The sequence below is a fragment of the Strongylocentrotus purpuratus genome, unplaced genomic scaffold, assembly GCF_000002235.5.
Source record: "Strongylocentrotus purpuratus isolate Spur 01 unplaced genomic scaffold, Spur_5.0 spur5_scaffold_9, whole genome shotgun sequence".
Taxonomy (NCBI): Eukaryota; Metazoa; Echinodermata; class Echinoidea; order Camarodonta; family Strongylocentrotidae; genus Strongylocentrotus; species Strongylocentrotus purpuratus.
The window spans coordinates 10,290,513-10,305,026 of NW_022145615.1; the positions used below are offsets into that span (position 1 = coordinate 10,290,513).

General features: G+C 35.1%; 1 protein-coding gene across 5 annotated transcripts in view; it reads right to left on the reverse strand.

The window, feature by feature from the left end:
* Window positions 1-2,341: 2,341 nt before the first annotated feature.
* Window positions 2,342-14,514, reverse strand: part of LOC581877 (long-chain-fatty-acid--CoA ligase ACSBG2) — a 44,127-nt gene continuing 31,954 nt past the window's right edge. For all 5 annotated transcript variants that reach the window (XM_030977230.1, XM_030977227.1, XM_030977229.1 and 2 more), the window contains 6 exons: window positions 12,158-12,293; window positions 11,440-11,549; window positions 10,903-11,053; window positions 7,475-7,614; window positions 6,273-6,513; window positions 2,342-5,290 (listed from right to left, as the gene is read on the reverse strand). In XM_030977230.1, coding sequence (XP_030833090.1) covers window positions 5,196-5,290; window positions 6,273-6,513; window positions 7,475-7,614; window positions 10,903-11,053; window positions 11,440-11,549; window positions 12,158-12,293 — 873 coding nt within the window. In that variant the 3' untranslated portion in view covers window positions 2,342-5,195. The remainder of the gene's footprint in view (window positions 5,291-6,272; window positions 6,514-7,474; window positions 7,615-10,902; window positions 11,054-11,439; window positions 11,550-12,157; window positions 12,294-14,514) is intronic.

Here is a 14,514-nt window from a genome sequence, read left to right on the forward strand (position 1 = left end):
ATGTAGTGGTACCAGAAAGTATATCTGATAGTAAGTACATTATAAAGTGATTTATCAATTTAAGAAGAAATGGGTAAACATTTCACCTCAAGTATAGCAAATCACTTGAAAGGGACCATTAGTTGATACACATGTACTTTAGCTGTACATTTTTGTCAGATTAGTAGGAACATAAGACATGTACGTCATTGTCATATTCTCTTTTTACCTAAATGCATGAGGTCTTTCAAACTGTGACCAGACATTTGATTTGGTGAGGAATAATTGCTCCATGCTTTATCTTGTCAAAGATATACATTTTGTAGGGTTAGCGTTGGAGTAGCATTTGGTTTAGGTCAGTCAAGTTTAGAGTTGGGTAACATGTAGTTTTTGGTTCAGGGTATTAATTATAGAAATTATGATTACGGAGCAGTTGTCCTTGGAGCATTTAATTCTCTTTGCATGTAAATGTACGATATGCACAAACCTGTATATACTGCACATATCTTTGATGTACATAATAAAGGACAAACTGTGTGTGCAATTTTGGTTTTCTTGCATGTCCAAATGATATTGCTTGAGTCAGAGTTTAAGAGCATGACTTTAAAAAATGTTTTGTTCAATGATATTTTGTTGTATATTTGTCTTTTCTACATGTATGTGAAAATGACAGATTTTCTGTGATGAACCAAAAAGAAACTATTATCAAGTCTTCAGTACGTGCATGTAGATATTGTTTGCTTATATATTTTCCTTTGAATGAGAGGTGGAATATGGATTTACTAATTAGAGAGGTTCATATAATTTTTATTAAAAATGCCAAAATATGTGTACTTTGGTACTCTTGTGTAAACCTGCTATGCTAATACATGAGATATTTACACGTTTTAAAGTTGAAACATCATTAAAGACTATTATAAAATTGCTTGGAGAAACAATATTTCTTGTAATTTCTTAATGTGTTCCGTTACAAGATGTTTGGCTTTTGTGGTTTATGTATAAAAAAAGTTATGGTTTACACCATAACTAGAACTAGGCATTAAAACAACACAAGTTAATGACTTCAAAGTAGATCTCTTATTCTGTTACGATCATTTTTTTTATTCACATAATAATCAAACACATCAGTAACAAGAAAATGTACTTATTGCAACAAACAGCATTAATAACTATAGTAGAACCCCACCACAATTTTATCCCTGATATTATTAGTTTACACTACGGTGTCTTTGAAGAGTCACATACAACTTTAAATCATTTTTACCGGGCTGCTCGTCATAAGTTATTCAATATAAGAGATATTAGTGTCCAACTTTAGCCCTTGGTTACTTGCAATGTATATACTAAACCTTGGGTATGTCCATATAAGTAATTCAAATTACCATTTACCATGAAAAGGCATAAATGTCCAATCTAACTTACATTCATTACTAAAAGTTAAAAAAAAAAAATGTGGGTTATTTCACTTTATTTGGCCCTTATCTATTTACATTTATTATTTACCATAGATATAGGGAATAGATCAAAAATATGTCGCCATTACTGTGCTCTACATGGTATTTGCCGTTCAAACATTATGACATGTACAAAGGTAGTAAGATGAAATCAATTTCATTAAATTTGTCATTTTGTAACATGGCCCATAGGCCCTACAGTACAATTAAAAAATATTATTTCATGTACGTGGATTGTGATAAAGCAATACATTTGGGAGAATTTGGAATATACAATTCAAACATTTTTTTTCAAGAACATATGGTTCTGAATAAAACTTCCGCAAAAAATATTCTAGTAATACCAAATAATTATTCAGTTACATTTATCCCATATATAAATGTGTATGTGTAATAAGGGTCCATTACACATATACAATCCACACAAGAGGATCCTCATTGAGAAATGCCAAAACAGAACAAACACAAACAAAAGAAAAATTGAACAACTCCAAAATCACAACATTCATTTTTTACATAATAGGCACAGACAAGGCTCACACACAAAGACATTTCGCTGATTTTTTTTGTTGTGTGTATATATATTACTAATCTTAATTACAAACATGTACATTTTCCAATATCTTGTACATAATTATTCAAGGTAGACATTAGTTTGTTATGGCACCATGCAAATAATAAAACCAATACTCGAGTAATATATATTAAGCTCGGCCTACAAACTGCACATGAACGTGTACAGAGCATTATATTACAGACAGACTCGTACATGCATGATACAGTACATGTAAACTGTAATTATCACATTTTCTGTAATTTTAAGGGGGGGGCAACCCTTGGGTCTTATGATAGTGGATGCAATAAAAAACAAAAATAACAATAAAATGACAACACATGCATTCACCGTCAAGCCATTGTATCACTTTTGTCAATGCACGATGAATAAATTAATTACAGATTTATATAAATGCAGCATATCTAATCGAGTTCAATATAAATGTATGATATCATGAAAGTAGATGTACTTTTTTCTTCCAATAAAGAATAAAAAGAATATTGTTGCAAAATCTGAAGATGTGCTGCCAAATTTAGGATCACAAACAAAATAGCAATAAAATCAATGGATTTCAAAAAAAATTATAATAATCAACAAATTCTTCGGTCATTTTCCTGCAATATCAAATGAAAAATTTCGATCAGATGTTGGGTTATAATATCTTTTTTTGAAGAAAATGCGAAATAGAAAATGATTTGAAAAAATTGTGTTTTGAGATGAAAGTATTTCGCATTATATCAAAATTATGAAATCTGACCGGGAGTACATGTAGGTACGGGTAGGTATATGTTTTTATAAAGAATTTTTGAAGTGAGCTTAGATGGCAATGTACAGGGCATGTGTAAGGATCTTGCCCTCATTAACCTAGAACATTCCTCTATGTGTTGCTTAAATTTATCGGCTCGCATGGTGATGTAGATATACGGTGGGATATAAGCTTAAGAAAGATTACCAACAGTCCTTCTCAGGACTACACACACACTCAAGAAAGAAAAAATTACCGACAGTCCTTCCCCCCTCTCACATGGTGCAACCCTAAGCCTACTGTATATTCCTCTATGTGAGCAATATTACATGTAGCTTTGCTTACACACAGGTAAATTAGACAAGCAAGTCACTTAACTTTAATAGAATGAAGCTAAATTATCTGGCAAGTATAGAAAAGAAGGAAAACAAAAAAATCCTTGTCAGCGATGAAACAGCAATCTCTAATTAATATATCTGTCAAGCACTTAGAGACACCATAGATTTAAATGCATTAGGGGCTCTATTAAAACCAAAATATTATTACAAAATTCCAAATATCATGTGAAGTGATTTGCCAAGTCATTTATATATTCAACACAGAAAAAAATGAATTCATCATATAAATTGGAACACAATATACTCAAACGGCGTTTCAAATATAGAGGCAAATCTATGTACAGAACCTCATTCATGACTTTATAATCATAAACATTTCAAAAACGTGGTGTCTTCTTAAATAGATGCACAATACATATTGCTTAGAATATTCATCATGTAATAAACTCAAAGCGCATGAACACTCTGTACAACAAGATATGAAGAATTACTCTGCAGCTATTATATGTATATTGGTCACGTTATACACCTGTAAATCTATAAACTACTCTTCGTAATTCAGGAATGCTAACATGCTACATGTACATTGTAGATTCTATTGTAAATAACACAGAAAGTACTTGCACAAGGCGGTGTCACACAGAAAAATCCCTTGAAAAATCCTTTCAAGGGAGAATTTTCTTGCTTCGTTAGAGGATTTTTAATGGGATAATTGATGACAGACAGCAATTAAGAGGATAACTAAAATCCGGATTTTCGGCCTCTGTGTGACACCGCCTACAGTGGCCAGTTTTTCTAAACTGTCATAAATGGAAGGTGATGATCATCCCATTGAAACTTTCTATGGGAAGTCCAAGAACTTTGTCTTATGATGCTTTCGTGAAACTGGCCCCAGAGGTTGAATTCGATTCCAAATATTACAAACAGCAATATGGTAGCATTTAACATGAAAATCTTTGATTTAATTTTGGCAAAGCTGCTAAAAGTAGGTCATCACTTAGCAACTTAAAAGCCACTTTGATATACACAAGAAATAAATTTTAAGTGGTTCAAATTATCCTAGAGTACATGTATGTGTATATACACAGTGAAACAAAACTTGTATGTATAACTCAAAGCACAACTTAAAAAGCCAGAATTCTGTACAAAGTTTATGAAATATCAAATTTGCAAACAAAAAATAACCATAGTCATATACAACAAATCAAGCATTTAATGTTCTGCTGATCCATTATAATAATTTGCTCATTTTTTTTTAATCCCATGGAATTTTAATAAATTTTTTTTTAGACAAAGTCTTGCAAGCACCAATCATTATTGCAAATCACAATACCCTTTTTTATTATACCACAAACAAACATACAGGTGGCAAGAAATTTCTACCCAACATTTGGTGTTGAATACAAGTTTTTTTCTTCCATTTAATAACATCTCCAATGCACAATCTGAATTTATTTTAAAATCAGAATTCAAACAAGCCAGCAGACTCATGGTAACCAAAAGCAGACTGCAAGAAATGAAAATGATTTGAATAAATAATTGAACATATATTTGTACAAATTTGGCAGAGGTTTAATGAGTGATACAGAGTTTTTTACAATAGGAATTGATATCAAAACAAAATTCTTATCAAGTGTGATTATATAATAATACATACATGAAGTTGTTGCATTATATAGGACATATATTTATCTGTGCACATCCATGCACTCATTTGCAGATATACCTGTACAATTAAGTGTGCTGCTCTTTACAGTGTACAACACAATACTTGATTTGGCTAATGATTTTAGGCCGTTAAGATCAGCAGAAATGCATCTTCAACTCAGTATTACATTTCATTCCAATGTACAAGCACATTCAAACATCAGGAAATACTTTGACTTGAGAAAAAAATTAAAACAGAATAACAACAATATATGGAAGAAATCTAGTTACTTTCAGTTTATGCACACTTATTCAAAGGTTACCAATCAACTTATCTACATTAGTGTGCTATCAATACGTTTCAAAATATATAAGCTATCTGGAATAATGCACTTAAACATTGTATAGTTTATGTATTTACAAGGAAATATTTACAGGTGGCTGCCATAGAAACAAGTTATTATGAGAGCGTAGGTTTAATCTTTCGGAGTCGCTGCGTCTTCGTAGAGGCCGTCGATCTCGGCTTTGTACATCTTGTTGACTACTGGTCTCTTCAGTTTTAGTGTGGGACCTGGGTGGTAAGAAAACAGGAAGGGTTACAAATTAATCCCATGATTTAATTATGTCTCCAGACACAAGATTACAAATAAAATCATTACATATAAATTGGTCAAATACAATCATAGCCCCCTTTTACTTTCTGTCTCTTTTAAAAAGCCTTTTCTGTCTGTGCAGGGCCCTTGTCTGCACATGCCCATAATGTGTGATTCTAATGAAACAAAACATGCAACACAACAAACACAAAATTCCCCTCTCTATTATAAAGCTACACATTCACACGAAGATGAGCACAAGTTTTAAAAGTAGTCCAATATCATTAGGTGTATTCACAAGCCACATCAAGAATCCTGAAATGTGTGTAAATCGAATGGGTGTGCGAAAATGGGAACCTTCTTCTTTTTTTTTAATGTCAAAACGGCATGTCTGCCTTTTCTTGTGAAAATGACATCATTCTTGCTAGAATTTTGACGAAATTTTGTTGCACACTTACTCTTTGAAATAGAGGGAAATAATATCAAAAGCATTTGAGAAATATAAAAGAAAATCTTTCTCGATTTCAAATGAAATATTAGGAGTGCAGACAGTGGGCTCCCAGTCATACAACCATTTAAGCTAAAACTGCTCAGAATCATTCCAGGGAAAAGGGTTATCCTGGGGAGTGTTTCACAAAGACTAAGATCAACTTTAAGTTGAACTTAAATATGGCAGGCCTTTCATGCCACTAGTTCCTCTGACCATTCCTGTCATTGGTTTCTCAAGGGACGTACAAATCGTGGTCGCAAATCTACAGAATTTACCTTTTTTGAATATTGAAGGAAAAAATATTATCTAAAGATCATAATTGAGAGCAACTAGTGGCATGAACAGCCTGTCATAGTTAAGTCCAACTTAAAGTTGATCTTTGTCTTTGTGAAACACTCCCCTGGTCATAATAAACAAGACTTGAAGTAAAAAATTCCAACTCGGAAGGTGAAAGAGAAAAAATATCTTACCAAGTTCTCCTCCAGCTACGGTGAAGTCCGTATCCAGGATGTACCACTTCTGTACACACTGCGCCCTGGAGGTCGCGGTCTTGTTGTGCTCGGCGACGGCTCTATTGATCTCTTTCTTGACGTAGTCGTCCTTTTTGGCCTCGGCGACGGTCTTGGCTTGGCTGCCGAGGGCACTAAGGATCTGAAGGGCTTCCCTGTTCAATGAGTCGGTAGCCTCGCCCGTCTTCTCGTCTACCACAACCTGTTTAATAGGTGATTGGGTCAAAGGTTACGGGTCAAACTGATCTTGATGTGTTCAATCACGAAATGGAATAGCCATGGGGCACTACAAATCACCTGGGCCCTGTCTTACAAAGAGTTGATATTAATCACAACTTCTTTGCGATTGATATCAATCGCAACTATGTAAATAAGAAAAAGGAGACTGCAAACTTGCGATTGATTAGAGGACTTGCATCGTAAGTCTTTGTAAGACAGGGCCCAGGTTATTAGGAATCTCTCAGTCATTCAGAATAAGGAATTGCCAATATGGGCGATAGAAATCCTTGGATTCCTTCTTGAAGAGCTATACAGGTTGTTCATAAGGGACCTATATGTCAAACTGGTCCCTTGTAATTCTAATATCGGGTATTACAGGCAATACAAAGACCTTTCTTATGTCTCAGCATTGAATTACTGATGAGGGGGTGCTTCTACTAGACTGGGAGGGGAGAGGGGGAGGGGAGAGGGGGAGGGGAGAGGGGGAGGGGAGAGGGGGAGGGGAGAGGGGGAGGGGAGAGGGGAGAGGGGGAGGGGAGAGGGATGGGGCAGAGTGGGGATGGGGAGAGGAAAGGAAACCTTTTATCAAACTTATTCTTACCTGCAGTATTACAAACATTGAGAGGAGCTTTCTTTTATGATAATGTCTTCAATTGGGATGGAAGGTATGGGGTCTGGGTGGGGCTTGGGGAGGGGCAGAGGGGACCTTCTATCGAACTAACTCTTACCTTCAGCATTACAAGCATGGAGATGAACTTTCTCTTATCTTCGATCAGCGTCAAATTACCGATCAGGGGGCACATTTTCTAAACATCGTCTTTAATTGGGATGGGAGGTACGAGGCAGAGGTGGCACTTCGGGAAGGGTAATATGAAGAGGGGCAGAGTGGGGAGGGGGAAAATGAAAAGGGGGAAGGGACCCTTTTTTATCAAACTGATTCTTACCTTGAGGGTTACAAGCATCGAGAGGAACTTCCTTTTGTCTCCGATCAGCATACAATTACTGATGAGGGGGCATTCTTTCTTGATGATGTCCTCGATTGGGATGGGAGGGATGTTCTCTCCTCCTGCCGTGATGATTAATTCTGTGGGAGGAAGCAACAATTAAAATTATCTCAATCAGCCTGTTTCTTTGATACAGGAAAGCAATTGTACTGTATACCCGGAATAGACCTGGGGGGTGTTTTATAAAGCTGTGCGTAAAGTTACGAATGACTTTACAAACTATTTAAACTATGTAGAGTCAAATGGGATGCCCAAAGCTTTTCGTGACATCTTAACAAAGTGTGACTGTATTTCCCGTAATCTCAATTAAATTGTAGCCAAAATACAATTTGCATTAAAACGTTTGTTAAGGTTAATCTACATCTGATTATTTCAACTTCAGCTTATGCAATTAAAGGGATTTGAGAATCCTATTTAGCTCTTCTTATTCAAGCCATTTGTAGAGTCATGCGTAAATTTACTCACAGCTTTATGAAACACACCCAGGAAAGTAACATAATTGTTTACCCGGAATATAGCCGGAAAGCAACCCCTTTCAGAATGGTAAACGGAATGTCTGGAAAGTGGGCAAAGTAATCAGCGATGCATCGTGTCACATGATCCATACACTAATGCTAAAGTCTGGGACCATTTCTACAGAAGGGAGACAGTGAGGGTACACGGAAAATCCACCTTTGGGGACAGGTACGCTATTCTATTAGCATTAACTGTATAATCTGATGTGTTACTACATAAAAGCGCATCTGAATAAGTCCGGACAGAGACAGTATTTGAAATCCTGTATAAACAGGGCAAAGAGCAATGACAGTGACAGCATTAACAACAATTTCAGTATCTTTTTTCACAAGGACTATATTGATAATCTGACAGGTTTGCCATTGAGAAGGGCATGGGGCTCAGTTTGTCCTATAAACAGGATTAGAATCCTAAGCTAATCGGTAAACATGCAATCACTTTATAATGTTTGAGCACTGAGATTTAAGGCAAAAAAGCATAGTCGACTACAATGATAACACAATAATTTCATAATGTCTGCTGAATACACATCTTCAGAAATTGGTAGTCGGTACACGATTATTGCATGGTCTTTATTTTCTGCTCTTGTTATGAAAAGTATGATACAAGAGTTATTTGGACTGCAATTCAAATAGAATTCCTACTACTATTCTTGGAATCATGATGAATTTTCCCCATACCAATACCCCCCCCCCCCCCCTCCCGACCCCTGCCCCAGGGAGCCCTTTCTTGATACTCTATCATAAAAGTGACAAATCCTTATAACTCTATGTTCCATTGTTTAATTATTTTGCTTTTGCTTTAATTTCTTTTCTTTTACCAAGCTCTTTCCAAAGCTACATGTATATCATTCCCCATTCCTGGTGATATCATTCACTGCCCCCCCCCCCCATTAATGTTGATCCCTTTCCTAAACACGTTCTGCTTGAATTTGAATCCAAGGGACTATGTAAATAAAGAGCAGAGCACCAACTTCATGTTGAACTGCAATCTCCTCACTTCAAAACCAGATTCTGACTACTCAGCTAATCTACATTCTTTTCTCCTCAGACTGTTCCAATAACCTAAATTTGATGACCCCGGAATGTTCTTAAACCAGAATATTCTCGTCTGGCAGAGACTAAATGCTATATAAAGTGTTGTTCAGTATGATGATAGGCCTATCATTCGCCTATCAGTAGAAGCCAGGGACAAAGATGAAGTCCCTATCTAAGTATTGAAACAGTGATAGCACCGCCTGGAACGCTAATCTAGCTATCAAAGGTGAAGTGGCTTTGTCTTCTCTCTCTCTCTACCTGATCATGGACTTTTAAAAATCAACGATCTCCCTTCAAAGACTTCTCACACAAGAAGCGAAATGTCTTTAATATGTCATATCACTTCAAAGTCAAATATAGTCGTGGTCTGATAATGCTATATGTACATTAATGTATCTGCCTTTATTTACACAGGGCCTCATTTGCTCTAGCAAAAAAAAAGGCTCCAGGTTTTTATTTTTTGCCAAAGATAAACGGTATGGTCTAAGGTTACAAATGGATTTTAGGTTACCCTTGGTTAAGGGTAAGGCATATATTGTTTGGTTCAGTGTTAAATATTTCAATTTGTGTAGGATATTTACGCCAAGGCAAACTTCTACTGCCAATCATGAGAAGAAAAAAAATATGTAAATATTGTCTTCAAATACTCACCTCTAATTTTTAAATTTTATAAAAAATTTGCTGGCATGTTTTACCAATACTCTAAAATAGACATTTGTATAGGACTCAACCATTTTAAGAGGAAATCTTTAAATGTTAAGTAGCAATCTTTTGCAACATGTGTTCAAGATATTTCTAGAAAAAAGAAATCAAATTTAAATCCTTATCAATCTGAGAGTAAACACGATATTTGTCCTTGGAAATATGACAATCTACAAATAAGTTTGTGAATCTTGGGCACGTGAATCCAACACCAAGGCCTGTCACAAGTCAAATACCAACACACACATATGGTAAACAGGATGTGGAATTTGATTTGTTTTGCGTTCTGGTCTGTTAGAACCTTACAAGCTTTTGGCATACCATCAGGACATGTTAATTAAGCTTGCGACCAAAAAGTTTCTTGAATGGTAAACAAATCTGATGTCAAAGACCAACAAAAAAGTGTGTTCTTTATTTGAAGCTGTTCTTTAAATAGGCTTGTGACAAAAAATGATAATCTTTGGAAGATCAAACTCTGATATCCTAGGCAAAAAAGTCAGTATGTCCTTTTTTACTTGAAGCTATACCTTCTTGGTCTGTTAAAACATGTACAAGTTTTTGGCATTCCATCAGGAAAACATATTGAACAGGCTTGTAACATAAAGTTCTTTGGTAAATTCAAAATCTGATGTCAAAAACCCCCCCAAAAGTGTGTCCTTTATTTGAAGCCGTTCCTCAAATAGGCTTGTGACAAAAAAATGATAATCTTTGGAAGATCAAAATCTGATGTCCTAGGCAAAAAAGTCAGTTTGTCCTTTATTTTAAGCTATATCTTCTTGGCCTGTTAAAATATTCACAAGCTTTTGGCATACCATCAGGAAAACATGTTAAATAGGCTTGTGACAAAGAGTTTCTTGGAAGGTAAAAATCTTATATCCAAGACCCCCTCCCCTGCCCCCCTTAAAAAAAGGTCAGTATGTCCTTGGTGTGTGTATTGGGTTTTTACAGACGTGTATCAATCAGATATGATCATTTACGTCCGAGGACCGACCTTCAAACGTCACCATCTCAAAGACGTGACTCAGTTTCGAACCTCCTTTTGAAGCTATTCTTTTAAACAAACAAAAAAATGAACGAGATGAGATGTCCGTTTGATACAATATTGGTGCTTACCTTTAATCCTGCCTGTGATAAAGAGGAATCCATCGTCATCAATGTATCCCAGGTCTCCTGAATGTAACCATCCATCTTCATCGAGGGCCTCATCCGTCTTCTCTTGCATGTTGAGATAACCCATGAAAAGATGACGGCCGTAGAAGCACACCTATAGCATGAAAGACAAAATGCTGTTAAATTAACTCTGTTATGAAGATTTGTAAAATACATAATTTGTCTCTTAAATATTAGTTGGAGACTGAATTTCAACTCTAAAAGGGCCCCCAAATTTTCTTTTAAAAATATTAGCTAGGATCCAAACTTATCGGGGTGCTAAGGGGAAGAAATTTCACAAAACTTGTTATCAGTGACAAATGACAGTTTTTGTTATAAGCTAGTGAAATCTTTGTTTCTGATTTATTATCAGCAGATTTGTCATTGAAAAAAGGCTTTGTGAAATGGGTCCCAGATGTATATTGCTCTTTAGTCTATAATATTTCTTCTTTTTCTCGCTGTGACTTTACAATTCAGAAGAGTAGGGGGTCATGACCTTACCTCGCCGTTACCGTCGCTGTCTGGGTCTGAGATCTTGGTCTTGGAGCCAGGAAACGTTGACCCTGAACTACCGATCCTGAATTTACCTGGTAAGCAGAAACTGTGAGGACCTGACAAAGATACATGGAGACATATGATGATTAATGGATGATGATTTTTGAGACCCGACTGCTAAGGAAGCGAAATGTCAAAACCTGCCTACTATGGCCTTCCAAGGGCACTGGCCACTGTAGACAGGTGACATTTCTACATAGGTTCTACAGCATACATTTCTTCTTAAAAGGAGAAAAATATAGGTGACCAGTATAGACAAGTGGCCTTTATAGATAGATAGGTTTGACTGTATTAAAATACTTTAAAGCAGAATCTTTCAAGACACATGAAACTTCTGTGAATTGCAAATTTCAGCATTGTGATTCATGAATATCACTTTCACAAATCTCACCCTTCTTGCACATAAAAACTACCTTTGCAAAGTTACATAGGTATAAAGCATGGGTGAAGATCCTTGGTTTTGTTTACTTTCTTTCTTTGTCTTTTTTTTTTTCGTTTTCAATTTTTAGTCCTCCACTATGATTATCATATTTTGTTATGATGCCTGAGAAAATCCTCCTTCTTGACTGCCATATTAACTAAAGTATCTACACACTGCCATATATTAACCATGTACATCTTTTACAGGACAAGAAAAGATAACACATTGGGGGCTCCTGCATACCTGTGCTTTCGCTCATGCCGTAGATGTCATAGACGGGTATGTTCACACTCATGAAATACTCCAGTGTTTCCATGGACAGGGGCGCTCCGGCTGAGAAGTTGTACAAGCATTTGTCGAGTCCCAGTGCCAATCGAACCTGAAGACAAACAAAACATACTTGTACATTTAATTCATTATTTTTGTTTCCTTGTTAATCAGATTTGTTCCAATAAAGCGGTAATTCAATTCAGTTTTTAAAGAATTAATTTTCTTTGTGTAAAGTGATCAACATTTTGTATTCATAATTATGCATAATGACAGCTAAATTAAGTAATTTAAGGAAACAAAACAAGTCATAACCAAACGAAAATCAATATTATGATTATTATTTTGTCATCACCAAAATTTTTCCATGTTTTGTATCCTTTTCTGTTGTTTGCATGTCATCAATCACAACTATGTATTTAAGAGATAGGAGTTGCGATTAATTTCAAGTTGAGATTAATTCAAATCAATCATAACTTTTTATAAGATGGGGGCCCAGAACTCAAGACTGCCCTGGAAGACTGGGTTCATAAAAGAAAGACTGATAAGAGATGTTGTAAATAGCAATGAAAATGTATAAATCTATATCATCCTGTAGTGTCTAAACAAGTCTTATTGAGACTACACCACTGTCTTGTGACCTCGGTAGTCAACAAATTTATACAATATTTATTTGTGCAAAATTTAATGCCATAAATGCAGTCCCATATACCCACATCTGTGTGCAATGCTTTTATAAAATCGTTTTAAATTCAGCAATTAAAAAAAAAAATAACAAACATCTGAAATTCCAAAACCTGTCAATAGCCACTTTATTATTTTCTAAAAAACCACATTCATTTCCTTCGACACTGTCTCAATTTCATAATGCAATCACATGAGCAGTATAAATATTGTCTCTAAATTTTGCATTATTAATTTTTACAACTAAAAGAGCTGAGCTGGGAATGTCTTTGAGTCACTTTGAAGAATTTGTTTTTTGTCTAGACAATTTGGTTGATAAAGACTGAATGTGATTAGGCCAAGCTGCCATCAACCCTAAGTACAATCGAATCCCCGATTGTTTAGTCTACAGTGTAGAACTTAATATGGATATTGTCTGGTTAGAATCCCAAGGGCCTTTAGCCATACATTTGCATAGACTTGAGACTTTTCATAAGATTCAGTGGCCTCAATACTTTACAGGAAGTCTAAAGTCTATGGCTCTCAATTGACAAATTGTATCAACATTTGGGTTGCCTGAAGAAAAGGAAAAAATCTTATTCACCTTTTTAAAGGTAGTATTGAAATCATATATTTAAGTGATTTCCCGTGAAGGAGATCTTTCTCTGGGATAAAGTTCCACTTTCAAAAAACGATACACAGACCTTCTTCCAAGCATACATCACAATATAATAAACAGTATATTCTAACAATAATCATGTACGTGTATCTCCAAAATAAAATCTAATAATATTTAAACATTAAAATGTGTTCTTTGCTTTCCCAGGTCCTTACAAGATACTGTACACTACAAGGTTGTTGAAAGTCATAGAGTTACATTGTTGTTGTTTTTTGGAATTATCAGCATTTCATTCTTTTTGAGAATTTTTACCCCTTTCAGTTTCACCTTTTTTTTCTTTTACGTTTACTATTTGTTATCTCTGGTTTTTGATAATTTGTTATCTTCTTTTTCTTCTTTCCTTTTATCTTTTTTCCTTTAAAAGGAAATAAAACTTTTTTTTTTAAATAGTTACAGCTTAGAGAACAAGGACCTTCTATATTCCTGTTCTTGATTTAACAATTTTCAGGGCCTATTTTGTACAATCATCGAGCAAAAATAATACCAAACTACAACTAAGAGAATAAAGAGATAAAACGATCATTATCTGCTGGATTAACATCTCGATGTAATCTCAATCTACACATAATATTGCAACTAATTGCAAATTTATAATTAATAATACTATTGCATTTGAGTGATGACATAATTTGCAAAAGCCTGGTTTCAGAGAAGTTAAATGATTTGGAAATTGACAAGAATCAAACAGTTCTAGAAAATGACAAATCACTGTGGCCTAACTGGCCTTATTGGCTATAAAATGACCAAGCTTGAGGTATTTGGTCATTTTGTGGCCCACATGTTAGCAATTAGCAGGAAACAATCGACAAAATTGGACCATAAAATAAAGGATCCTGTTTCCTTGATATCTGCAGTGATCTGTTCTATAGTTGGTCTATCAATTTCAAAATACAGTCATCATTAAAAAATCTCCTAACGTAGTCACTGCCATATTTAGGACAAAATATGTGTAGCCTGGACTTGCCAAAATATAGTAGTAGTAGTACTATAA